A 26828-nucleotide genomic window follows, 5' to 3' on the forward strand; every position below is an offset into this window, starting at 1 on the left:
TATGAACCTGGTCACAAAAAAGGTGGTAGATCATTAAAACAGACCATTCCACTCTCATGAAAATCAGATCCACGTGCAATGACTATGATCCTTGCCCAATATTATCTGATTTTGGAGACATAGCAATTTCTTTGTACTTTAGAAATTCTGTCTCTAAAAAATCAAAATCAATCAGGTAAAAAGGGTATCTCTTGGAGTTTTAGTCAAAATCTTCCATAGAAATGAACTTAAGTACAAAAAATTAAGGAAATGGGAAAAAAAACAGCATTAACATTTCTCTAGGTTCCAATAATTCCACTACAGAAAAATAGCTGACCATCTTTTAGAGATTTGTAAAAGTCTTGTCATCATGGACAAGCCAGGAAGTTTCAAAAGTGCCTGCCAATTACACCACTCCCTATTTCTCTTAGAATAAAACGAACAACTTCAGACATTATCTGAGGGCTAGGTCCTAGGTCGATAATTGTTTCACTAATCCATTCTGAATGTATTATCTACCAGACAGTTAAGTAGCACTATAACAATGACTAATAAATTTCATTTCAAAAATCACTTTAAAACCTACTTTTCAGTCCTCGGTGAGTGAAGTGGGGTTTGGGAGGACACTGCGGCTGGACTCTGATGACATTCCTTCATGTTTTGTGGTCTGAGCCTCACAGTGAAATGCAGCAAAAATTTCAGAGTTTCCCTTTACAGTGTTCAGGTGCATAAGTAATGGTTTAGGCAAGCCATCGGTCCAGACCCATGTTTCAAATAGGCCAGACAAAGAAAAGAAATAGTTTTTTTTTTTTTCCCCAGCAAAACCAGCTAAATAGGGCTTTGAACTCTAACATCTCATGTGCCAATAGCCAGATGAGGAAGATAATCAGAGGGCAGAGGCTGAGAATTCCTAGGCCTGTTAAATTAAGTATAATTTGTCTTATGAGTCATTTAATTCCTATTTTCCATCTCCCATGAAGACCTGATTCCATCTAATACCCTGGAAATATTGACATTAAAATTGAAAATTCAGGAGAAAAGAAAACTAATCTCTGTATCAGTGATCTGAGCTAAGAATAAATGAGGTTGATTCAATCAACAAGCAAAATCAATACATGTATTTCTATTTATATGTTTATATATCTATGTTGTTCCAAAAAAGATTTGAAGTACTTTACAAAATGCATAAAACCAGCAAAAACACTTAATAGTTCATAAAATCTAAGATAGCATCAATTGTAAATGCATCATTAAGTTATATAACACTAAGATAAATACTATCATCCATAATATGGCATGCTACTAATTGCAAGATGCACCTCACTTTTAGCGATATTAAAATGTTAAAAATGTGTTTATTAGGGCTGGCCAGTCAGCTCAGTTGACTAGAGCATGGTGCTGATAACACCAAGGTCCAGGGTTTGATCCCTGTGCTAGCCAGCCACCAAAAAAACAAAACAAAACAAAACAAAGTGTATATTAGAATCAACAAAATGCCATGTGCTTCAGCAAAAGGTGGAAGATAGAGGTAGAATATAAAATTCATTTACAAAAATGCAACTCCTTTGGTTTCCCTGACTGCCAAAGAAAAAACGGGTAACATAATCATTTAAATCTAGCTGGCCTTCCCAGATTGCTTAAGAAAATCAATCAATCAATAAACGAATCACTGATGGTACTCATGCTGGGGTATACTAACTGGTGTTGTCCACATGTTAAGCCACATGTTCACAAATTAAAGTGAAGAATATTTACCATTTCAAGGGACACCCCTTCCTCAAGCTCCCAAAGTGATTTTCCCACATAATTAATATTTTAAGTCAGATTATCATGTAAAAATTTGATAAAAATTTGGAAACTTAATTTTAACAATACGGAACCCAGGGTAAGTTGGGAGGGGGGAGGTCATTCTCTAGGAAACTACAAGGTGATCTTTCTTAAGTGCATATCTGCTCATAGTATTCGCTCTTGCTAAACATCTTCAGTGGCGTTCCTTCAGCCTCATAAGTAATGTTTTTACCATTAAACAAACCAAATGACATCAGCCAAAATGGTGGAGTAGGTAGATCCAAGGGCCCATCCCTTCAGAGAAACATGAAAAGAATCAAGCAAAAATTGACATCATCAACTTTGTCAAGATTCTGGAAAACAGTCAAAGAATGTTAAATCAAGAAAAATGAAACAACATATACATGTATCAAAATATCAGATTAAGAATGTACAATTACAATGTATAAGTTAAAATTTTTAAAAAATTTTTTAAGAGAAAGAAAAAGGAAACTCAAAATCAGGAGGAAAGCTTTGCAGCATTTTTTACTTATCCTGGCCCTACCCTCCCCCGCAGTTTGGCAGTGGTGTTACAGACAGCAGCCTGAATTCTTGGTGTGGGGTCTGATCCTTGATTCTTGAGGGAGCAGAGCAGACCTTATTCTAAAATAATTTGAGTTTGTCTGTTCTAACTCGGCTGGGGGCTACCTGAAAGATTTTGTTTTGCTCATTCAAAGCTAAAAAGCAGCTAACATTGTTCAAGTTGTAAGGCAACCAACCAACCCACAGCCATCTGGGGCAAAAGATTACAGCTGAAATTTACAACAGATTGTCTAAAGCCTGAGTGGAAAACTGGAGAGTTTCTTTGAAAAATTAGGGCATTTAAAAGTGTCCAAGAAAATTGAGGAATTTAGAAGCTACGCATATACCCAGAACAGGATCGTGCTCAGAAAAGACCTGAGAAGACACTAAGCTTTCTCTTCTGGCTGATCACTACAATAAGCGCAAGCAAGAAGTGAAGGCTAAGGCACTTAAAATTAAGAACACTAGACAGTAACTTGAAGCTGTACAAAGAAATAAAGATATCCAGTAAAGGTAACTACACACATAAATAAAAAAGACAGTATTATGGGTACACAATGTACAAAGATGTAATTTGTGACAGTAAAAACATAAGGCAGGGGGAGACAGGCATATAGGAGCAGAATTTTTATATACTGTTGAAGCCAAGTTGGTATCAGTTCAAGCTGGATTGTTATAAATATAGGATGTTAATTGTAATCCTCATGGTAACCACTAAAAAATATCTTGAAAATATACAGAAAAGAAAATGAGAAGGGAATCAAAACGGTAAACTACAAAAAAAAAAAAAAAAATTCAATTAAGCACAAAAGAAGGCAATAATGGAGGAAATGAGGCAAAAGGGAAAAAAAGGGTAAAAAGAAAAAAAAAAAAAAGACACATGAGGGTACTTCAAAAAGTTCATGGAAAGATTTGTATTATCTTTTAATTATATTTTTCCACAAAACTTTTTGATGTATTCTTGTACAAAAAAACAAATAGCAAATTGACAGAAGTCCTTCCATACCAGTAATTACATTAAGTGGATTAAACACTAATCAAAAGGCAGCACTTGCCAGAATAGATAAAAAAAGCATGCCTCAACTATATGCTGCCTAGAAGAGACTCACTTTAAATCCAAAGATACAAATAGGTTCAAAGTGAAAAGATGGAAAAAATATTCCATGGATATACAGAAAATATAGATGTTTAATAATAAGTAAAGAAATTGAATCAGTGATTTAAAAACTTTCCAACAAAGAAAAGTCCAGGACCAGATGGCTCAACTGGTGAACCCAAATGGAAGAATTAACAGAAATCATCAAACTCTGCCAAAAAAATAAAAAAAGAAAGAACACTTCCTAATTCATTTTATGAGGCCAGTATTATCCTGACATCAAAGCCAGACAAAAACATCATAAGAAAAGAAAACTACAGTCCAATACTGTCATGTATCACTTAATAACAGGGCTAAGTTCTGAGAAATGCATCATTAGGCGATTTCATCGTTGTGTGAACATCATAGAGTTCTTACACAAACCTAGATGGTTTAGTCTACTACATACCTAGGCTCTATACCTATTGTTCCCAGGCTACAAAGCTGTACAGCATATTACTGTACTGAATACTGTAGGCAACTGTAACACAGTGGTAAGAATTTGTGTATCTAAACATATCTAAACACAGAAAAGGTACATTAAAAATATGGTATAAAAGATTTTGTTTTAAATGGTGGATTTGTTTACACCAGCATCACCACAAACACATAATGTATCATGTTATGATGTTATGATGGCTACAGTGTCACTAGGTGACAGGAATTTTTCAGCTTCATTATAATCTTATGTCTTACACGTGGTCCGTGGTTGACTGAAACATCATTATGTGGCATGAGTGTCTTTTATAAATATAGATGCAAAAATCCTCAATGAAATACTAACAAACTGAATCTAACAGCAGTATTATAAGGATTATAATAAAGGTGTACCGTGACCAAGTGGGATTCTCTCAGGAATGCAAGGGTGATTTAACACATGAAAATCAATGTAATACATCACTTTGACATTAGTATAGTTATATTAGCTCTCATGTGGATAATATTTGCATGATATATCTTTATACACTCTTTTACTTTCAATATTTCTGTGTCCTTATATTTGACGTGTCTCTTGAAAGCAGAACGAGTTTAGTTTCCTATTCAGTATAACAATATTTTTAAGAAGATTAATACCATTTACACTTGAGGTAATTACAGGATAAGTTTAGGCAAACTTACTGTTTGTTTTCTGTTTGTTCCAGTTATTTAATGTTCATTTTCCTTTCTTTTCTTACCTTCCTTTAAGTAAATCAAGTATTTTTAATTTTTTCCATTTTTCACCTTATTAATTTTTTGCTTATATAAAACAACTCTTAGTGCTTATGAGATTACAACATGCATCCTTCATTTATGAGAGTCTAATATAAATTAGTTTATTTATTTATTATTATTATTTACATTCTAAGGTGCTGTTGCAGAGCAGTTGGGGGTTAGGGGGAGAAGGTAGAAGGAAGAGGAAGGAGGGAAGGGGGGTGTGGTCGAGTCTAATACAAATTAGTATCTTTACTACTTTCTAGACAATGTGGGAACTTAGAGCACTTCAATTCCATTTGCCCCTTCCCACCTTTTGTGTTAGAATCACAAATTATCATCCTACATATATTTTATTATGTATTTTATATTTAATAAGACATTATTATTTCCTTTCTAGTCAAAATTAATTTAGATATACTGATATTTATCCTTTCTTTGTTCCTTCTTGCATTTCCATGTTTCTGTGTGAAATTATTTTTATTCTGCCTTTATTATTTCCTTCAGTGTAGTCTACTGAAATGAATTTTATCAGCTTTGATGGTCTGAAACGTCTTTGTGAATGTCCTTACTTTTGAGAGATATTTTCACTTGGTATAGAATTCTAAGCTGGCAGTTATTTTCTTTCAGTGCTTTAAAATGTCATTGCATTACCTTCTGGCTTCCATTGTTTCTATTGAGAAGTCAGCTCTCAGTGTTATTATAAATCTTTTGATGCTAACATGTCTTTTTTTCTAGCTGCTTTTAATATTTTCACTGCCTTTGATTTTCAGCTATTTAAATTTCCCTAGGTATTTTTCCTTATAATTATTCTGTTTTATATTTAGTGCTTCTTTAATTTGTAGCTTGATGTCTTTTGTTAAGTTTGAAAAATTCTGTCATTATCTCTTAAAATATTGTGTTTAACCCATGCTCTTTCCACCCTCTCTGTGAGTGCAATTATGTATACAGTAGACATTTGTATTGAGTCCTACATATGTCTAGCACTTTTCTCTACATTCCATCTCTTTTGTTCTTTGTAGTTTGGTCAGGATATTTCTTTTGACCTATCTTCCAGTTCACTAACCCACTTTTCAGCTATGTTCAATCTCATGTTAAACTTTTTATCCTTTTCCTGGTTGGCTCTCTGACAATCTTTTAACCATTTCATTTGTTAGTGGCAGGCAATAGGTACTACATGAATATTTGCAGAGCATATGACACTTGTCCTCACAAAAGTAAAAGGAAAGTAAGTTAAACTTAAATAAGTCAATTTTGCTATCATTAGCAATTTTTGGAAGTACAGGGATTGAAGCTTTGAAATCTAAATGAATAACTGCACTCAATTTAAAAGAAATGAACACTTTACAAAGGTTATATAAAAGTTGCCAAAATTTACATCACATTTTATATTTTTAATAGATGTTATGTTTCATACTGGCTTGATCTTAAAAGTATAAAAAAAGACACTTACTCTCTCTCCTTTTCAGTCAGCTTGTCATTGATATTATCTTTGATTGTTGATCTAGACCCCTTATGAATTATAGGATATCTGAGGGGCACTTGTAGGAAAAATGAAATCATGGAGACCAAATGTGCAGTGTAACCAAGGGCAACAGCAATGCTTCCATCATCTTTTGCTGTAAATTCAAAAGCAGAGGAGAACAACTATTTACCTTATAAATGTAGCTATGAGTAAACAAATCAATTTCAAATGAGATCTTATTAAAATGTTATATAAAATATTAATCACTTATGTAAATTATATGAATTTTATAAAAATTTAAACACATTAATGACTTAAGATTTGACCTACTAACTACATTTATAACCATTTCCCAATAATTAATGGATGAGATTAACGTGTGTGTGCGCGTGCATGTATGTCTTAAGCAAGAGTTCTTAGTGTGCCCAAATATCCACTACTTTCTTTCCTAGCATTTTTAAAGGGGGAATATAATACTTGAGTCTATTACATGAGGTTTAAATATAACGTACTATATAACCATTATACATTTCATTCATTAACAACTTTCTAGGTGATATAGTTGTACTATTGTACAACATTATTAATTCAGAAGTAGAGTGAAATAGCATAATACATCTTTATGGGGTATGTTCCTGATATTGAAAAAGACAGTGCTGCATACATAAATAAGTCTGTGAAGTTTAACATGGGATAAGGGGGAGAAACATTTTAAATAGTAAAAGCAAAAGGCCAAAAACCACACTGTTCATACACCATCCTATTTATGCAATTCAGGTGGAAGCAACTACTGGGGGAAAAAAACGCATGTATCTTAGAGTCAAAAATAAGCATCTAGCTTTTAAAAAGCCACAAATAATTATATTTTTAAACTCATCATCCAGATTTCTGCCACTACCTTTCAAATGAGAAATGATGATTCAGGTACTCAGAATTGAGAGTAATGCTACAGAAAGTTAACTTCCCCCAAGAGGAATAAAAAAGTAACTCCTTGGTATATAGTATTCCTAAAATACTTTAAAAAGTGCATACATGCACGTGCACACATGTATGCACACACACACTCTAAAATATTTAACACATAATCTGGAAAACACCAGCTGGCTAGAGAAGAAGGGCTGAAATGATCGAGATAATCATGGCTTGACTGTTTCCTGACTTCTAAGGTGCCTTTAATCTTAATTATCAATAATACTTTTTCACATTCTTCTTTTATACTTACACTTAACCATCTAAGCACTCACTTCTCATGGTAGGAATGCCACTAGAGATATCCATTTCTCAATGAATTCTTTACCTTTGAAATCCATAAAGACTTTTGGTTTCTCTTTGATCACTCTATAAAAATAGGTAACTTTTACTAGTATATATTTTTCTTCTGCCTGGAATTGTCTGTAGTACTTTATAAATAACAGTTCATTCATTCACCAACAATTACTAAACTGGGCACATTTTTAATGGTACTTCATTCATTTTACAGATAAAGAAACTAAGGCTCAAAGAGATTAAGGAACCTGTCCAAAGTAATAGAGCTAGTAAACAGGTTGGCCCGACACCAAATCCTCCACTCTACCATACAGTCTCAGAGCTTTACTGTTAAAAAATGAATATATAACAGTTTTTTTCTTTTTTTTTTTAACCTTGGGAGCCTAGAATGTACCAAGCATATGACACACATGTGCCACCTTAGTTGCTTCACACTTTTCTAGTACAGGCAAAGAACACATACAAAGTCTGTGAGTCCTCAATGACTTGTATAGTGCTTGATAGAAAATGGGCTTCTCAACTAATGTATACTGTTCTCTGAAAACAAACTCATGGAAAAAAATCAGAGTTCATTTCAACCGATGACTGAGTCATGCCGTAACTAATTAGAAGCCTAATTATTTTTAGAGACCATGTCCCCTTGTCCCAGTCCCACTCAAGGTACTTGAGTACTACTATACTCCTGAGGAAATCTGTATATCATACTACCTTGGGGACTAAAAATACTTTACATTATAAATTCATTACATTATAAATTTATCATCATATAATATTAGAGCTAGGAGAAACTTTAGAAATCATTGAGACTGACACTATGGACACACAGATGAGAAAATGAGGTCCAGGTGGTATAAGTGGCTTGGTCAAAACCATACAGGTGAAAACTGTGAGTAATGGAATTAGTGGGAGAATTGTGTCCACACCCCAGCTCCCAAAATACCGATGTCTGGAGTCATAGCTGCAACTGTGAGTTCCTTCACAGGTTGCTAAATCCTGCTTCCTATAAAGAATAGGGCTTACAAAACTGAAAATACTCCTATCAGTAAGATCCTTCCTTTGAAGGGAGAGGAGAAGAAGAAGAGTACTTGAGTAAAGTATAATACTATGCTAAATTGGGACTTTCCTATGCGTGCTTTATACTAAGCTTTTCCTCTCTTATATGACATGACAGAAAAGGATTTGAAAACTTCCAGAAAGCAGCGGAAGGTCTCTTAATCAGCCTTCCAAATGGGTCAAATGAATGTTTTTTAAAAAATCTATCCAATGCTCACTACTCAAGCATCCACATTTTTTTCCATATTACTAAAGGGTAATATTAAAGAATTATATTTGCATATTTTGAGACTACATGGATACTCCTATTAAAAGAACAAAAACTTGGTCTTCTAAAATCACCTCCCACAAATGAACAAAACAATTTTCCTTAAATTTAAAGATAAAAAGGCATCTCTAAGAGAAGTATATACAAAGAAACCAAAAACCAAAAAGAAATACCAAACTCTGAAAATTGAATAATCCTGGAAATCAGCTTTGATACAGGTTGTTCACACTCACCATTCCTGCCATCACAAGACTCCCCACTCCACTTATTAAAAACCCTAGGTTGTTTCCCATTCCAGGCCATAGTGCTCCATCACAGTCTTACTATTGTTAAACACTGTGGTGTTGGGTTTTCAATACTGAAGCTTTATATTAAAAAGCATTTTAAAAGGACCACGAGTGAAGCATTACAGGGCCCAAGGGTATTCCAACACCCTCAAAAGGAAAACCTCCTCCTGGTAGGAAAGTCACTTTCATCACCCAAGACCACTGAACCTCCAATGGGAAAATGTGAGCTCATGTGGTTAATTATGGCTATTGCAAGCCATGCAACCTCAGATGTCACATTCTGTTGCCAATCACTTTAGTTAAAAAACCAAAAGGTTTAAGGTTTCATGCATTCCAAGATCTGAAAGAGTTTTTACCTGCCAAAGCCAAAACCCAGCTCTCTGGGGTGTACTTTTCCAGAAAGTACTAATGACGTCCCTAACACCTAATGCAGAGCTGAAGCTTGTGTTCCTTATGCTGCTCTGGGGGTTAAAAAGATCATGGATGATAGTTTTGTTGGTCAGAAGAAGCTAGCGAGGAAATGGAAGGTCCAGGGAAGAACAGGAATGAACTGTATGACTCAGGTATGTGAAAAAGATCCTAATTCAAACAATGTTTTAAGGGTCTTAAAACAAAATAAAAACCTGCAGTTTCCTCATAAATATTTCTGATTTGTTTAAAAGTACGTAGCCACTCAAGGCTGCAGATTTTCTGTAATTTTTAGGCAAAAATCTCACAAACACGCAATGGCCGTGACAACATTATAAATTAATTCAAATGCTCCTTTGATTTATATGTCGGACAAACTATTAATATTCAAATGCATCCAAGTACAATAAGTGATCTAAAAGCTCTTACCATCCTGCCTCCCAATCACTGAGGCAGCTGATTTGTTAAGGAACCAAGCACCCACTGATCCAGACAGGACAAAATATTTAAGACTCTAATCACTGCCACAGCATCTATGGAATCATTCCATGTTTTCAATGAGACACTGTTTGACATATGGACTCTCCTTTCCAAGAAATCATGCCTGCATAAAGGGATACAGACACAGAAGGAAATCTGGGTCTCATTACCACAAAAGGCTCTCGTGTCACGGATTACTTAAAAACATACACGCACAAATATTTTTTTTAAAAAGCTAAATTTCTCAGTCAGTGGAACTCAGATGATCACCCTTCACTGGACAATTTTCTCCCATTGTGTCCAGGTCTCTTTGGCATACTCTAACAGTAACTTACCCATTTAGAAAAGCACAATAAATGTTGTGCCACTAAGAAGTTTCCCAAACAACTATCAACCCATGCATTGTAAAGTCTATCCCAGCAGTCTCATGAATATCATAGCATAACCAGTTTGCAATTTCTTCACTAGAGTCTCTCCCGGAAGGCAGCTGTTATAGAATACTAAAAAGTTGTCAGAGGTTTAGAAGAGGTTATTATTCAAAGCAAAGAAGAAAACTGCAACATGACAGGAATATGGACCTTAGAATCAGGCAGACCAGGGATAACGTTAACTTTATCACTGGCTAGTATGAGTCCTTGGAAAAATTAACTAATCTCTCAGCCTCAATTTTCCTGTCTTTAAAAAAATTGGGGTAATTCCTTTCCTCACAGAAGGAATTCTCACAGTTTTAAGAATTAAAGTAATAAATGTGATAACATCATGCATGATGTTCCATGTTCCATATTTTTACTCACCCAACCTAAAATGTCCTCCTACTCTTTTTCCAACAGAGGAACACCATTTCATCTTTAAGACAGCACAGGCATCATCTTCTCTATAAAGGTTTTCTTGATCCCTTCCTTATAGAACTGATTATTCCCACTTTGTTGAGTCCCCTGCACCTTGTATAAACTTCTAAGTGCCTGACACAGAGTACGAATTCAACAAATATTTCTTGATTGGCATGATTACAAATCTGATGCCCTCAGCTGGACTGCAATCTCACTAAGGTAGGATCAATCTATACATACTCTCAGCACCAGGCACTATAGACGACATACACAGGGCATTCAAAACAGTTAGTACATGGAAGTGCTTTGCAGAATGCTAACATGAGATTTTTAATGTCCAATACTACCATACGTGCTTCTTAAAACTTCTGATTCCTAGAGGCCATAGGGAGTAAACAGGACCTGAGTAAAATTAAATATCTATTTCATTTGATCTCCCATTTCTGTTTTCAGCAACTACACTAAATTTTTTAAAGGGTAGGGAGAATGTATTCAGTTTGCTGGGCATCTAAGTGTAGATAAGTTTAAAAGCTATGAAAAACTATGAAACAAGACACTTCAAGGAAAACAAAAATAGAATCAAGAAATATCCCAGAGTGGACTGAAGCAACAGCTCACCACTACCAATGCTCCTGCTTCCTTTACTGTCTCCTTTCAAATCAGTCTGTATTTATCAGCCAGAATGGCTTCTAAAAGCATAACTCAGCTTGTGCCATCCCCCTCATTGAAGCCCTTCAGGTATTTCCCACTTCACCGAGAATAAAATATAAACTCTTTACAGTGGCCTCAAGGTCCTGGCTGCCCTCTCCTACCTCCTCGAGTGTAACTCTTCCCTTGCTCACCATGCCACTCAGGTCTGGTCTGATCTTTTCTGTCTTACCTTCTTTCTCTCCTTTCCTTCATTTCCTTCCTCTCTCCTTTGTAACTAATTCCATTTACATTTCTTGAATACCTTCTACATATGAAAAGCCCTTTCAAATGTTATCTCATTCAATCATCACAATGAATTAGAGATATAGATATTCGCTCATTTTACAGGTAAAGAAATTAAGTTCAAGTAATTTATCCAAAATACAGGTCTTTTCTCCCATACCCCCAACCATAATTTTTTCAGATATGCCATGCCCATTCTTCCTCTATCGTGACTTCTGTACTTGCTGCCCCCTCTCCTAGGAATGCTCTTCCCCAGATGTAGCATAGTTGGCTCCTTTCAGCCTTCAAATTTTCTGTTAAATGTTTCTCCTCAGAGAGGTCTTCTCTGACTGCTTTACCTAAAGTATGTTCCCAATTCTCTATGATAGCATATTCTCTTATTAAATACTTGCTAATTACTTATTTTCTTGTTTATTGGCTGATATCCTCAATAGGCTATACTCTCCATTAAAGGACAGAACATGTTTTGCTTTATTCATCATTATATTTTCAAAACTCAGTACAATTCCTGGCAAACAGGTGTTCAATAAATATTTTTTCAATGAGTGAATGCTCTGTATCTCAGGAACCTGGCTTAGGGCTCAAGTACTCAATATGCTATTAAGTGAATGAATGAGGTAAATGATGAGCCTTTGGCTTCATGACACCACAACTTTGCCTAAAATTAACACCAGAGCACATTTTTGTGACTTAGAGATTTGAGGGAGCATCATGCAATGGAAACCAGACAAATCTCAGCTAGATCATTACCAAGCTTCATGGTCTTGAGCAAGTCACCGAATACCACTTTCCTTACAGGTTTCCTTGGTTTGCTTTCATGAAGATGAAAGACAAGGCAAAATCTCATGCTTTTACAGATACTGGTATACCTCAATTTCACAACAATCATGTACAACAGGTAAATTAATATCATACTGTTGATTAGAAAATCAACTCAAGTTGCTCCAAATTGCATCATTTATAGAAGGGAAACCAGGACTTGAACAGAGGTTGTCCATCTCCTGGTTTATCACTCTCCTTATATTATGTCCCAACTATGGGCCAACGGGGGTAATTAATTAAAATAGTCTTAAATGTTAAAGGACCACGAATAACAATAGTTTCTTTTGTAAGAAAATGGAAGAAAGTCCTGATCAAAACTAGTAATGCTCTCTTCTTGAATAATATCTTCCCAAATACGTAATATGCTAGCTTTGAGAATAATCTATACAGATATTTAGTAGGCCTCAAAGCATTGTTCAGGCTGTAAGGGAAAAGAACCCACTTTGCTAACAGTAAAAATAATCTCTTTACTGATATGCCAAAGAAAACAAGTTAAGAGATTAGCAAAAATAAAAGATTTTAAAATATAGGAATTGCTTTGAATCACATTCTTTAATACCTTTAATATAATTTTTTAAATTGAAAGAGGAGAGAAATGAGAACACAATACATTAGACCCGTGGTAGTGGGAATGTCACAAAATTAAATTTTCAAATACTTTTCGGCTCTGCAGGAATATGACCTCCTAAAAAACAACGGAACGGATTAATTTTTGCTGTTCCTATGCTCCCAACTACACACAAATTTTTCATGAAGATCAAACCAAAAGGATAGGGAGATTATTAGTACTCTTAAGAACCCTACTACCTGATTTGCTTAAGTCCATTTAAAAACTATTTTCTTTTAAATTTCAAATACAAGGTTAAATAATTGTTTTTTCAGGATTAGACCAAATATTGTTATGTTTCCCATCAGGGAATTTGACTCTACATAACTGCAGTTGAAAAAGGTTAGAAGGTCAAAAATCCCTCTGCATAAAGTGCTAGGCAACCAACATTTCAAGACAACTCTATTCACATATACTATATACACCAAATCTTTAGAAGTAAAAAAGTAATAAAATACCTTGGAAGTCCTCAGAATTAGGCAACTTGACACTGCATACAAAGTAATCCTTATGCTCATTCTGTGAATTTAATCAAATAATGAATTTAATTCTATTTATATATAAGGCAAAAAAAACTCAGTCAAATCTCAAAGAATTCAGCAGGTCAGTGTTGATTCAAAAACAATATTGTCCTAAACTTGAAATATTATCATATAGAAGCTGGATGATGGGTACATGGTGATTCATTATACCACTCTCCCTACATTTATATATACTTGAATTTTCTATAATAAAAACATTTAAAACATGTCCAAAAAAGGGCCATGTAAAATTATCATCATAAAAATATCCTTTGGCTAATTCATTTCTAGAAATGATTTCACAAGATTCTGTGGGCAAACTCAAATTCTATTAGCTTTCTTCTTTGAAAATTAATCTTTTAAATTGCTTTTCATTAAAAACAAAACTATCAAATTCAGCAGACTCAGTTCTCTAAAAAAGAATTCTAATCAATTTTATTGAAGTTTTATTTTTTGCAACTATTCTAAGAAACTAGGTTCAAAAACAACATCTTGACAATTATCCCAGGATTACCTTAAGTAACACTAATAAATATAAATTAATTAGCAGTTATATTTTTTAAGCAGTTCACATGTATCTACATGCATGTGTCAGAAATGGTGGTAGTGGATAATTTGGTTAAGTAAAAAGATCCTAAAGAAACTAGAAATAATTTGGCATTCTTTCAGATAACTGCACCCTACCACCAAACTGATATAAAAAACATATAGTGGAATCTAAGGCCAACTAAATCTAAATCTACTTTTTAAATAAATATTAGCTCCTGAACGAATCATGACAGAGCATACAAATAAGAACAGAGCAATGAGTTTTTTCACTGAGGGGAAATTTCAAACAAAAATCATCTGTTCAAGAAGAAAAATCTTTTCAAAAAATCTGAAACTTACCAAATCAATAGGGTAAATGTAGGAAAGCTCAGAGAGTAACTGCCTGCAACGAATTGTCAACTGAGCATTAGTCTTCAGAAAGAGTTCTCTAATGAAGAAAGGAAAGTATATTTATTAAAAAAAGAAAAAAAAATTGCTTGCATGCTTTCTAACACTTATTTCCACATAATTAATGCAGAGGAAGATTAAATGGTTTGTAATAGGCCACAGAAACTCAGAAGTAGGGGTAAGCATAATAGCTACCATGAGTCTTGACCTATCTCCAAATACTATCAATAAAGCTAACTATATACTGAGGGCTGTTGTGTGTGCCCAGCACCATGCTAAGAGAGGTGAAGTGTACAAATAATCATTCACTGAGCACCTACTACTAAATGCCAGGAGCATTACAAGTGGCTTTATTTAATTATTACAACTCTAATAGGTTGATATTATTATACCCATTTATAAACAAGGAAACAAGATTTAGAGAGGCTGAGTAAGCTGACCAAGGTTTCATAACCAATATTTAATGAGGCCAATTTGATTTTAGGAAAGATCCATATGGCATTTCCTCAAAAAAAAGTATTCTTTCACTCACAACTACATGTTATGACTACTTCAAAAAACAACCTGTTACAATGTTAGAAAAATAATAAAGTAAAAAAGAATAAGCAAAATGTTGTAGCATAAGATGACTCAGCTCTTCTCTTGAGCTATTTAAGAAATATGACCAACATAGAAGAAATACCCATAGAATAAATTGCCTACTTAACTGTGTTAACAATTTAAGAATGAAAGAAATTTAGGTGAAACCTTAGGTCAAAGTGGAATGGAAAAGTTATGATATAATGCAAAGAGCCCTTTTGATATAATATGAAATACATATATGGTCTTTATCCCCAGATCCTATCACAGAGTATCTAAAACCCTTGGAATTCCCCAGGTGATAGGAGTGTCTTTTGTTGTTCATAATGAGTCCCTTTTAATCACAACAGAGTTTATGCTAATGAGGTGACTATAAGATGGAGCTGTTCACTAGAAAGACCAAGTGATTAAAGGGTTGGAACTTTCAGCTCCACCTATCAACTTCTGGGAAACGAGTAAGAGGCAGGTTAGAGATCAAGAGCTATAAAAACTCTTCAGTTACAATATTTGATGAGCTTCCAGGTTGTGGAGGTGCCTGGAGGAGAGCGTGCCCAGAGGACAAGGAAGCTCCATGCTCCCTCCTCCATACCTTGCCCTGTACATCTCTTCCACCTGGCTGTTCACCTGCATCCTTTGTAATATCCTTTATAATAAACCAGTAAACACAAGTGTTTCAATGAGTTCTGTGAGCTGATTTAGGAAATTAATCAAACTCAAGAAAGGGTTATGGGAACCCCAATTTATAGCAGATCAGTCAGAAGCACAGGTAACAACCTGGGGCTTGCAATTGGCATCTGGTGGGGTGGGGGGAGGGTGTGTTCTCATGCAACTGAGCCCTTAACCTGTGGGATCTGATGCTATCTCCCCAGGTAGATAGTGTCAGAATTGAATCAGATTATAGGACATCCAGCTGGTGTCTGCTGGAAAATCTGGTGTCAAAGTGTTGTTTTGAGTGATATGTGAGAATAGGAAAAACACTTTGGTTTTTCCCATCTAAAACAGCACTAAAGACAATCAGATCTAGTCCTGGCTTTGCTAGTGAGGTGAACAAATAGTAATTTCCTAGAGCCTTGCTTTCCTATCTGCAAATTGAGAGGATTGAAATAGATGATCTCTGTGCTTCTTTCCGGGTTAACATTCTTGAATCCTCAATTGCTAAGGTTTCTTGAAGAAAAATGCAGGACAGGAAGACTTTCCAGGAAAAGTGACTGAAGATAAGCAAAAGAAAAGAGGTTGTGATGAATTAGGATGTGTTGAAAAAAATAAGGAGAAACACTATTAGCATTTGTCAAATAGATGTCAAGGAGGGAGAGACTAAAATTAACTACTATTATATAGTGTTAATTGAGTCAAGGCTATTTTGAAAGTTAGGCAAATAAATCACCATATTAGGAAGAGAAAAAATATGGTAAAAATGGTCTGATAGCAACATGGAGGATGGACATGAAAGATGGAGAGACTGACATTAGTAAGATATGTAGGAACTGTTGAGGTAATCTGAATGAGCTAACAAGAAGCAGGAGTAAATCTGAGAAAATTATTGAATAAAAAAACTATCAGCTACACTGCATGTAGAAGACAGGAGGAGAAGATGATTCAAACATTAAGCCATGATGCTATGGCCTGGGAAACTAGAAGAACAGTGTTCATGTTTCTGCTTGTGACTACATACAAGCAGCTTTCACAACTGACCTCTAGCACAGTGCACGACACATAGTGGGTGTTTAATAAATATTTGTTGAATAAATTAATATGGCACTGAGGTGTATGGAGTATAAATTAATACCAGCAATTTTTAAAGAATGCTACCTTCCCCCATCCTTACAGTAAACTCAGCACTGACAGCAATTATTCTCAGTATTGCATTTACCTTTTTGCAGTGCATTCCTTTCTCAATTCATTTAGGGATTCCTTCTGGAGTTGAAGCTTGAGGTGCTCAGCTGAAAATGCACTTCCTAGAAAGAGAGACGGGAGGAGACAATTCCAGATATAACATTGCAGACAGGACTGCTCAATCACAACCAAAAAAGCAGAGCCAGTCTCCTGACTATGAGAGAGAAATAGAATGAGTTAAAAGGCAAAGTGGCCTGAATATGGAGGTCTTGTAGGGGGATTAACTAGAATAAATTTCCCTATTGGTTCAATTTTCACACAAGCGCAGCCTCCAGCAGGAGCCAAAGAGTAAGAGTCTGCCTACAGCTTTCTGGGATTGCTGACTAAGAAACCATGATGAGATTCCAAAATTCAGACTTCACTTTAAAAAAAAAGTGGTTAATTTCATTTCAACCACAAATGCTATATAACAAAATTTCTGAAAGTATAAAAAATAGAGCAGGAAAAATTACCTGCATTTTGACTACTATAATATACTTCATAAATATAAGTAGTTTTTATGAACTTTCACCTTGCTCATAAATATGTTTTAGTGAAAATCATAGTGTACAGGAAATGCGTTTTCTGATTTTACCATATTATGTCACAAGCATTTTTACATGTTGACAAATAATATGAGTTATGGCTATATAAACTTTAACTCCATGGATGTGAATTATAGGAATATTCCATTGGATACCCACATACTCCAATTCTATTACAGAACATTTAATTTCCTTTAAGTGTTTGCTTTAGCATTGTAATTATTAATATGTGTTTATATTCCTGATTTTTATGTCTATATCAACTTTTAGAACCTCCATTTTTGTGATCATAAAATTCTTTAACATCTAAGATCCTACTCTGAGAAAATGAGAGCTTATGTTCTTGACAACCAGGCCTGATAACAACTCCAGAGGTTCTCAGCACAGAAGAAGTCTTAGATCCTGACATACTAAGTTTTAGATCTTATGAAGGAATTTAGTTTCATGAACTGTGATCCAATAAAAAAAGGTGCCCTAAACTTATCGGTATACTTCTTATATGGAGGAACAGAAAGTAGGTTAACTGTTCAAAATACAGACTTTGGACCTCAGCACTAAATCTACCAATCTAAGCATGCTAGTTATCTGAATAAAGCTTCCAATTCTTGTATCAACTTTTGGACTTTTGGGTCATTTCTTTAATGTAAGAGGGCAGCCGAGCCTGTTGACTAGGTAACACACCTACCCACAAAAGTCTGTAGCATAGTAATCATAGTTGCTTTAAATTCTCTCTCTGAAAGTCCCAATATTTTGAATCATTTCTGAGTATTTTTCTGTTCATTTCTTCTCTCAGCAATATTTTGGTAGTGGTGGTGATGGTAGTGATAGTGATGGGTTTGTTTCTTTTTTTTGGTCTCAAAATTTTTGATTGAATGTTGAATATCACGTGTAGGACAATAAAGACTGAGGTGAATAAACTTTATGCCCAGAAAAGGGCATGGCTCTTCTTCCACTGTTAATTTTGGGGTTGAGTCAATCCAATCAGGAATTGAGCTAGGTTTGGGTTTTGTTGCTGCCATGGTTATCTTCAGTTTACCACATTCTTCAAATTTATTTAACTTTTCCCTTTTAGGGGGTGCGTAGGGATAGTCTGCCAAAAGTTTTTTCCTTAATGATCCTGTATTATCCTCAGATTTAGGTATTCTCTGTGAACGTGCACCTAAGTAAGGGTCTCTCACCCTGATCTTGCCTCTCTCCAAGTGGTAAACAACTGTGACTTGTTGCTGTGCTTTCTAACCTGGTTGGGGAGTGGGGGAGAAAGTTGCTCTGTTGTCCTGGTCAAGCCAAGCATGCCTGGTATCAGGGCAGAGCTTTCTAAGTGATTCTGCCCCTTCCCCAAAGATAGGAGACCTCTTACAGTCCAGGACCAAAATAATTTCCTACTCTACTTCCAAAAGTTAGTGGATTTTTTCTTTCCTTTTTTCTTCCTCTAGCTACAACAGGTTTTTACCTGTGTGCCAGCACTACAGGGTTAGCAGCTCTTCCCCAGAGCCGTAATTCTTTTTTCCTTCTTTTTTTCTTTTGGTCAGCTGGACAATATAGGGATTGAACTCTGGACCTTGGTGTTAACAGCACCACGCTCTAACCAAATGAGCTAACTGGCCAGCCTCTTTTCTTCTTAGAGAAGGATTATGCTTTTCTTGCAAGAGTACCCACTCCTCTCCTCCAGACTTATACTTCGATTTCCTTCCCTGCTCTAAATCATTCTTGTGAATATACAATGGAGGTCCTGAGGCACCCATGTTCTCCTGACTGCTCTCCTGACTGCGCCACACCCTGCTATCATATATGCCCAGCTGTGCCCTGCTCACTGCAACAGCTGATGCAACATTTGACTTTCCCGCCCTGTTGTAACAACTAATGGACCCGGAACTTTTCCCACCTAAACAGAAGTTATAACCATATGTCACCCCTTACCTCACTGTAAAAACCAGAAGTGTAACAATATAAAAGAGACAACCACGGCTGCATTTGGGGCTCAGCCTTTGAGACATGAGTTTGCTGAGCTGTTGCCGGCATCAGTAAACTCTGCTTCCTGCTACAAGCCTCGGTGTCCTGCCTCTCCTGAGCGTTCGCTGTGACATGGCTGTAACATGCTGTAACATTTCCTGAGGGACTGCCTGGGATGGTGGAGACGGCGGCTCGACCACCTCCCATGTCTACCGGTCCTGGCCCCCGGGACACCCAATGACAGAGACCGCATTCAGGCACCAGTGGAGAGTTCTCCATGAGTGGGAAAGGCCTCACTGGGTGAACATAGAGGTCAAACCCTGAGCACAACGGAACCTGAAGAGATGCAGGAACCAGACCAGGGGAGTCTGGCCCGTCAGGCTAGGTCCCACTAGGTTTCTACTCCCGTGAGAGTAGGAGGAGAGCCTGATCACCTCCGAAAGGGGAGAATGCCTTAGTACTCTGTTTCATGGAAGAAACCACATTCCTTGCTCAGGTCAGGATTTCAGTAATTTTTGGGTGGTGAACTCCATTCCACAGAGGAAACCACATTCTCAGGTCAGAATTTCAGTAGTTTTAGGGTGGTGAATGAATGCATGTGGTTGTATTTGAGTGACGAATTGAGTGCGAATTCCCGATCCGCAGCTCTGTGGCGAACCTCACACGGCTAAGGGTGACTCTCGCAAGAGAGATCCTGACCGAGGTTTATACCGTTTCACCAAGGCCAAGAGGTGCCTGAAATATTACCACAAGGTGAGCGGCCGGAGATGGATGAAATGACTGGAACTGAGTGTCTGTTGCAACACTGATCATGGGTGGAAAACATGGGAGGAACACCTAGCAAACAAACTCCCTTTGCCTGTATGCTGAGGAATTTTTAAAAAGGCTTTTCTGTTGATTATGGTGTCAAACTATCTCCTGATAAACTCAGGGCATTCTGTGGGGTGGATTGGCCATCTGTCAATGTAGGATGGCCCTCTGAGGGGTCCTTTGACCTTTCCTTTATCTGTCAAGCCAGAAGGGTTATTACTGGCCACTGTGGAAATGACCCTCAGGGCCACCCTGACCAATATCCCTATATTGATTCCTGGGAAGACTTAGTTCGTTCTCCACCTTCCTGGCTAAAGGCCTGCATGGAAAAACACTGCCAAATTCTCCTGGCCAGAGAAATGTTGGTCCCAGGTCAGACTCACGCCCAAAGGTGACCGCTACATGTGGCCCCCAAGCCAGCTATCCTGCCCTCAGATCCAGGTCTACCATATCCCTATGGGACTAGACTGACTGCTCATTCATAAGTTTCTCTACCTGCCTGACTGCCCAATATCCCTCAAGTACAGGCCCAAATAACTTTCTCGAAGACCAGAGAAACGTCCCTAATTCTGGGGGATTCCGACGCTCAGATTCTGTCTCTCACCATTCCCCAGGGGGAAGAATGGCAGTTGTTTAGTCTAGAGGCCACGACACCAACATTACTGGAGCTTCCCTTCCAGGTGACCGGAGTCTGGGCTGAACACAACCCACCAGGTCTGGCCAAGGACATTCCCCTGGTCCTGGTGGAATTGAAACCAGGGACAATGCCAGTCGACAAAAGCAATATCATATCCCCTCGATGGGCTCAACAGGGGACACAAAAACATCTGAACAGACTCCTCAAATATGGACTTTTAAGGCCATGCCAGTCCCCCTGGAACACACCTCTACTGCCAGTTCAGAAGCGAGAGACCAATAACTTCCAATCAGTACAAGACCTCAGGGCAGTCAACCAAGCAACTGTCACCCTGCCATTCCTAAATCCATACACGCTTCTGAGCTTAATCACTGCGGACACTGCTTATTCACCTGTCTGGACCTTAAAGATGCCTTCTTCTGCATCAGACTGGCTCCCCAGAGTCAACCCATTTTTGCTTTCCAATGGGACAGTCCCAAGGGGACTCAAGAACAATTAACTTGGACACGGTTACCTCAGGAATTCAAGAACTCCCCAACCATTTTCAGCACAAGCCTGGCTTCTGACCTAGAGGCTTTCCCAGTTAAACAAAGTGGATGTACTCTGCTCCAATATGTTGATGACCTATTGCTGGCCAGAAGGACCCACCAAGAATGTATGAAAGGGAATGAACTCCTCCTCAACCTGCTTTGGGAAAAAGGATACAAGGTATCTAAGAAAAAGGCCTAAATATGCCACAAAAAAGTCAATGATTTGGGGTTCTATATCTCCCAAGGACAACACCAACTGGGACCAGAGCACAAACAGGCTGTCCCATCCCGACCCCCAACACCTGAAGACAGATTCATGAGTTCCTGGGGGCAGCCGGTTTCTGCAGGATCTGGATCTCTAACTTTGTAGTGCTGGCCAAACCCCTATATGAAGCAACCAAAGCGGGGGAGAAAGAAACCCTGATCTGGGAAACAGCTCAACAAAAGGCCTTCATGGACATAAAAAGGGCACTTATGAGTGCCCCAGGACTAGGACTGCCTGACTTGGAAAAGCCCTTCTTTCTATACATTCACGGGAGACAGGGCATTGTGGTGGGAGTTCTAACTCAGCTTCTGGGGTCCTGGCACCGCCTGTTGGCATACCTTTCAAAACAGCTGGACTCAGTGGTCCAAAGCTGGCTGCCTGGACAGTAGCGGCCACGGCACTTCTGGTTGCCAAAGCTGACAAGTTAACCCTGGGACAAGAAACCACTGTACCAGTGCTCCATGCTGCCCTCACTTTGTTGGATTCTAAAGGACATTACCGGCTCACTAATGTCCAACTAACTAGATATCAAGGGATGTTATGTGGAAATCCTCACATACATCTGGAAACAGTTAAAACTCTCAATCCTGCTACACTGTTGCCACTTGGGACTGGAGCATCAGACCATTTTTGTATAGAGGTGATCCATGAGGTGTACGCCAGCTGACCAGACTTCAAAGATCAGCCTCTCCCAGACCCTAATGTTGAGTACTACACAGATGGAAGCAGCTCTGTTTCAACGGCCAATGCCAAGCAGGATATGCTGTGGTCACTCTCGACTCCACCATCAATGTCAAGGCCTTACCTACAAGGGACTTCGGCCCAGAAAGCCAAGTTAATCGCCTTGACCCGTACCCTACAGCTGGCCTCTGGAACTAAAGTCAACATCTACACAATATCCAAGTTTGTCTTTACTACCCTCCATGTCCACGGAGCTTTATATAAGGAGTGGTGCTTAATCACCTCAATGGGCAAAAATGTAAAATACCAAGAAGAATTCCTAGAACTCCTGGAAGCAGTTTGGGTTCTGAGAAAGGTGGCAGTCATGCACTGTAGAGGCCACCAAAGGGGAAATAGTTCACAAGCCAAAGGAAACCGCAAGGCAGACCAAGCAGCCACGCTAGCCACCACAGGCCTGCCTCCCACATCAGACGACCAACAAAAATTAATAGCCCCACTGCTCCCTACTTCTGTGTTCAACTGTACCCCAACTTACACTCTCCAGGAAATAACCTGGCTCAAGACAGAAAATGGAACACTTCTCCCGGAAGGATGGTGGAAACTCCCTGATGGACGGATTGTTATCCCTAATACCCTGGCCCCAAAGGTAGTTAAACACTTCCATGAAGATTCCCATTTTGGACACAGTGTCCAAAACCAGTTTGGGCTGCTACTTCCATTCCACAGCTTGACAGTCTGATCTGGACTATCTGCTTGCAATGCACTGTGTGTGCACACAACAACCCCAAATCACACTGAAGTGCCCCTCCGGGAATCCAGGCCATGGGTACAACTCCTTTCGAAAATCTTGAGGTAGACTTCACTAAAATGCCCAGGTCTCAAGGCTGTAAGTATCTCCTGGTCTTGGTGTGTACCTATTCTGGTTGGGTTGAGGCCTTTCCTACCTGAACCGAGAAGGCTCATGAAGCAGCCCGAATACTCCTGCAAAAAATCATCCCAATGTTTGGACTACCTTTGGTCATTGGATCTGACAATGGACCAGCATTTGTAGCTGAAATTCTTCAACTGCTAGCCTGGAATTTAAAAATTACCTAGAATCTGCATACTGCCCATTGACCCCAAAGTTCAGGAATGGTCGAACACATGAACAGGACTACAAAATTCACCTCAGAAAGCTTTGCCAAAAAACCCACCTGTACTAGAACAAAGTCCTCCCCATGGTTTTGTTCCAGATCTGATCTACCCCCACCAAGCACATGGGCTTCTCTCCCTTTGAAATCCTGTACAGAAGGCCTCCCATCAAGGCTATTCAAGGTGATCTGATGAAGGTCAGACATGTGACCTTGCAACAACTCCTAGCCTTAGGAAAAAACCATGCAGGCCATTCACCAATGGGTAGGAGTATGACTCCCAGTTAGTCTTAACCCCCCTGTCCACCCCTACAAGCCAGGTACCTCTGTTTGGGTAAAAGAATGAAATATACAGCCCCTCAAACCCCTCTTGAGGGGACCTTTTACTGTCTTGTTCGTTACCCCTACTGCAGTCAAAGTAGCTGAGGTCACTCCGTGGATACACCACAGCAGACGCAAACCAGCCACGACTGCTTGAGACTGCATTCCTCACCCCACTTTACCCTGCAAGCTGATTCTCCAGAAACAAGGACTCAGACCTGCTTCAGAGACTCCAGACGACATCAGCCCTGCTCTAGTCACTCTGAGGGCTGACTAGTCTACGCACAGCAGGAGCCTGAGGATCCCCAGTGAAAAACTGTGTCCCTGCAAAACTTGCTGGACTTTGATTTTGGGGACTGGTGATACTTTTCTTTGTTTCACTTTTCTGTTGTGTGTATCCCATTATCTCTTTCTCCTGTTAACAAGTTCGGGGACCTCCAGACAAGCTATACTTCCCATACCCTGAGGGAACATGAACCCTAACCTAATTCTAGCTTGAGCTCTTTCCCTGGTACTCCTCCTTGGCTCCCCACGAATGGGGAAGATGAAGAGGATAGAGGCCGACCTCCTTCTGGCAAGCCGGCCCCACCACAGTCCCAAAATGACCTCCTCCTAAACCACCCGAGTCAGGCTTACCATAGCCCCAAAACAACCCCCTCCTAAGCCACCCTCAACTAAGTGCACAATCGTCAATGATGGGGATGAAATAGACGGCAGTACCTGGACCATGTGCACTTCAACTGATCCGGTGGGTAGGATTCTTCAACCCCTCACCAGCCCTGCGTCCTCATCCACCAGCCCTGGGTCCTCTCCAGGCTGAGACTGGGGACTCTACACCCGACTCAAGGCCTCCCTTAAAAAGGCCACCCTAAATCTGCCTACAGTCAGCCAGAATCTGTTTATATACTTTGCAGAAAACATAGCCCAAACCCTAAATGTGTCAAACTGTGGGGTATGTGGGGGAGCCCTAATGAGTGAAGAATGGCCATGGAAGGGATCTAGCTTGGAGGTTTCCGAAATCCTCCTCTGGAATGAGACCGTAGTCCCATGGGCATCCACCCCTCCCCACAGTTAGGTCCTGTCCTCAGAGGTCATTGGACAGAACTGCCTAGGAAGAAAAGGCTGAAATTTCACTCAATGTGTTGGAAAAACCTTTGCCAACAAGGGTACTCCTTAAATGAAACTTCCCACACCAGGTGTCCTAGCGCCACCACTCACTACTGGGCTCAATCTCTGACCAGTGAGCCTGCCCACCACCAGTCCTGTACACCAGACTCCAAACACCCCCAGTTAACAAATTATACAAGATCTTGGCCCTTCCACGGAATTCCAGAAATCAACCAGTACTGGGAAAATTTGAACTCTACTGATCCTAAAACTTGAGGAGCACCTGAAGGGCTCTTCTGGATCTGTAGGAAAAGGGCTTATTCCCATCTCCCCCCCAAAAGGAGTGGATGTTGCACTCTAGGAATTTTTCAGCCAGGTTTCTTCCTGTTGCCACACAAGCAAGGTCCCCACCTGGGAATCTCCCTACACAATGACCTGAGGCCCAAATGGTCTATTGAGTCAGGGGAACACAAATGTGGGAAGAACGTGAATGGCCACCTCAGCACATAATACAATATTATGACCCTGCCACCTGGGCTCAGGATGGTAGCTGGGGATACAGAACCCCAATCTACATGCTAAACCATATCATAAGACTCCAGGTAGTTTTAGAAATTATTACCAATGAAACTGCGATGGCTCTAGAACTCCTGACCAACCAACAAGCCCGAATAAGAAGAACCATTTATCAAAATTTTTTGGCATTAGACTACCCCTAGCAGAGGAGGGAGGAGTTTATGGAAAATTGAACTCTTCAGACTGCTGTTTACAAATAGCTGACAACCAAAAGGCAGTCACTGACATAGCCACAAAAATAAGAAAATCAGCTCATGTCCCTGAACAAAAAATGGTCAGACTAGAACCCAGGAAACCTCTTTGGAGGCTGGTTTAACATGTTTAGAGGGTTCAAAACCCTTGTTATTATGGTCCTTTTCATAATGGGCACCTGTCTCATCCTCCCTTGCCTGCTGCCTCTGGTAATATGCACAATCGTATCTTCCCTGGAGGCGATAAAAGAATGAAAAACAATAGCCAAAATGTTCTTGCTATGGCAATACCAGCCATTAGCCCCGGAGGACCCCAAAAGTCATAATAATGATGCTGTATGACTGAGCCATGTCTGGGCACAGTCTATGCATCAAAGAAGGGAATGAGGAACCCATGTTCCCCTGACTGCTCTCCTGACTGCACCCTGCCCCACTATCATATATGCCCAGCTGTGCCCTGCTCTGCTGCAACCGCTGACTTTCCCGCCCTCCTGTAACAACTAATGGACCAGGAACTTTTCCTGCCTAAATGGAAGTTATAACTATATAAGGTCACCCCTTACCCCATTGTAAAAACCAGAAGTGTAACAATATAAAAGAGACAGCCCCATTGCATTCAGGGCTCAGCCTTTGTGACACGAGTCCGCTGAGCAGTTGCCAGCATCAATAAACTCTGCTTCCTGCTACAAGCTTTGGTGTCCTGCCTCTCCTTGAGAGTTCGCTGTAACATGGCTGTAACATGCTGTAAAATTTCATGCAGAAGAAACTGCAAATAGGGGTGAACTGCCTTATATCTGCTATAGTCTCATACTAACCCACACTTGACCATTAGCAATTTGTTAAAAGCTTCAGCTGAATTATTTTACCTTCTTATACAGTGGCCCCATCTTCTTCCCATGTTCTACCACTGATAATTAGTACTCCCATACTGTCTCTCCTTGGAGGTACCTGTCTTTCCTTGTACCTCAGGCTACTTGGTTGCCCTGAGATCTTAGTTTTCTGCTAAATTCAAGAAAAGTTATGACTTTGTACATTATCCAGCTGCTTCTTGTTAGGGTAGAAGTGAAACTCCTTCTAGCTTTCTATGTTCTACGCAGAGACTGG

General features: G+C 38.9%; 1 protein-coding gene across 2 annotated transcripts in view; it reads right to left on the minus strand.

The window, feature by feature from the left end:
* UVRAG (UV radiation resistance associated) overlaps positions 1-26828 on the minus strand; it is a 303565-nt gene that overhangs the window by 104686 nt on the left and 172051 nt on the right. For both annotated transcript variants that reach the window (XM_063093326.1, XM_063093327.1), the window contains exons 9-12: positions 16980-17064; positions 14483-14570; positions 13532-13592; positions 6108-6273 (exon numbers count right to left, since the gene is read on the minus strand). In XM_063093326.1, the coding sequence (XP_062949396.1) occupies positions 6108-6273; positions 13532-13592; positions 14483-14570; positions 16980-17064 (400 nt within the window). The remainder of the gene's footprint in view (positions 1-6107; positions 6274-13531; positions 13593-14482; positions 14571-16979; positions 17065-26828) is intronic.

The sequence above is a fragment of the Cynocephalus volans genome, chromosome 4, assembly GCF_027409185.1.
Source record: "Cynocephalus volans isolate mCynVol1 chromosome 4, mCynVol1.pri, whole genome shotgun sequence".
NCBI classification, from domain to species: domain Eukaryota; kingdom Metazoa; phylum Chordata; class Mammalia; order Dermoptera; family Cynocephalidae; genus Cynocephalus; species Cynocephalus volans.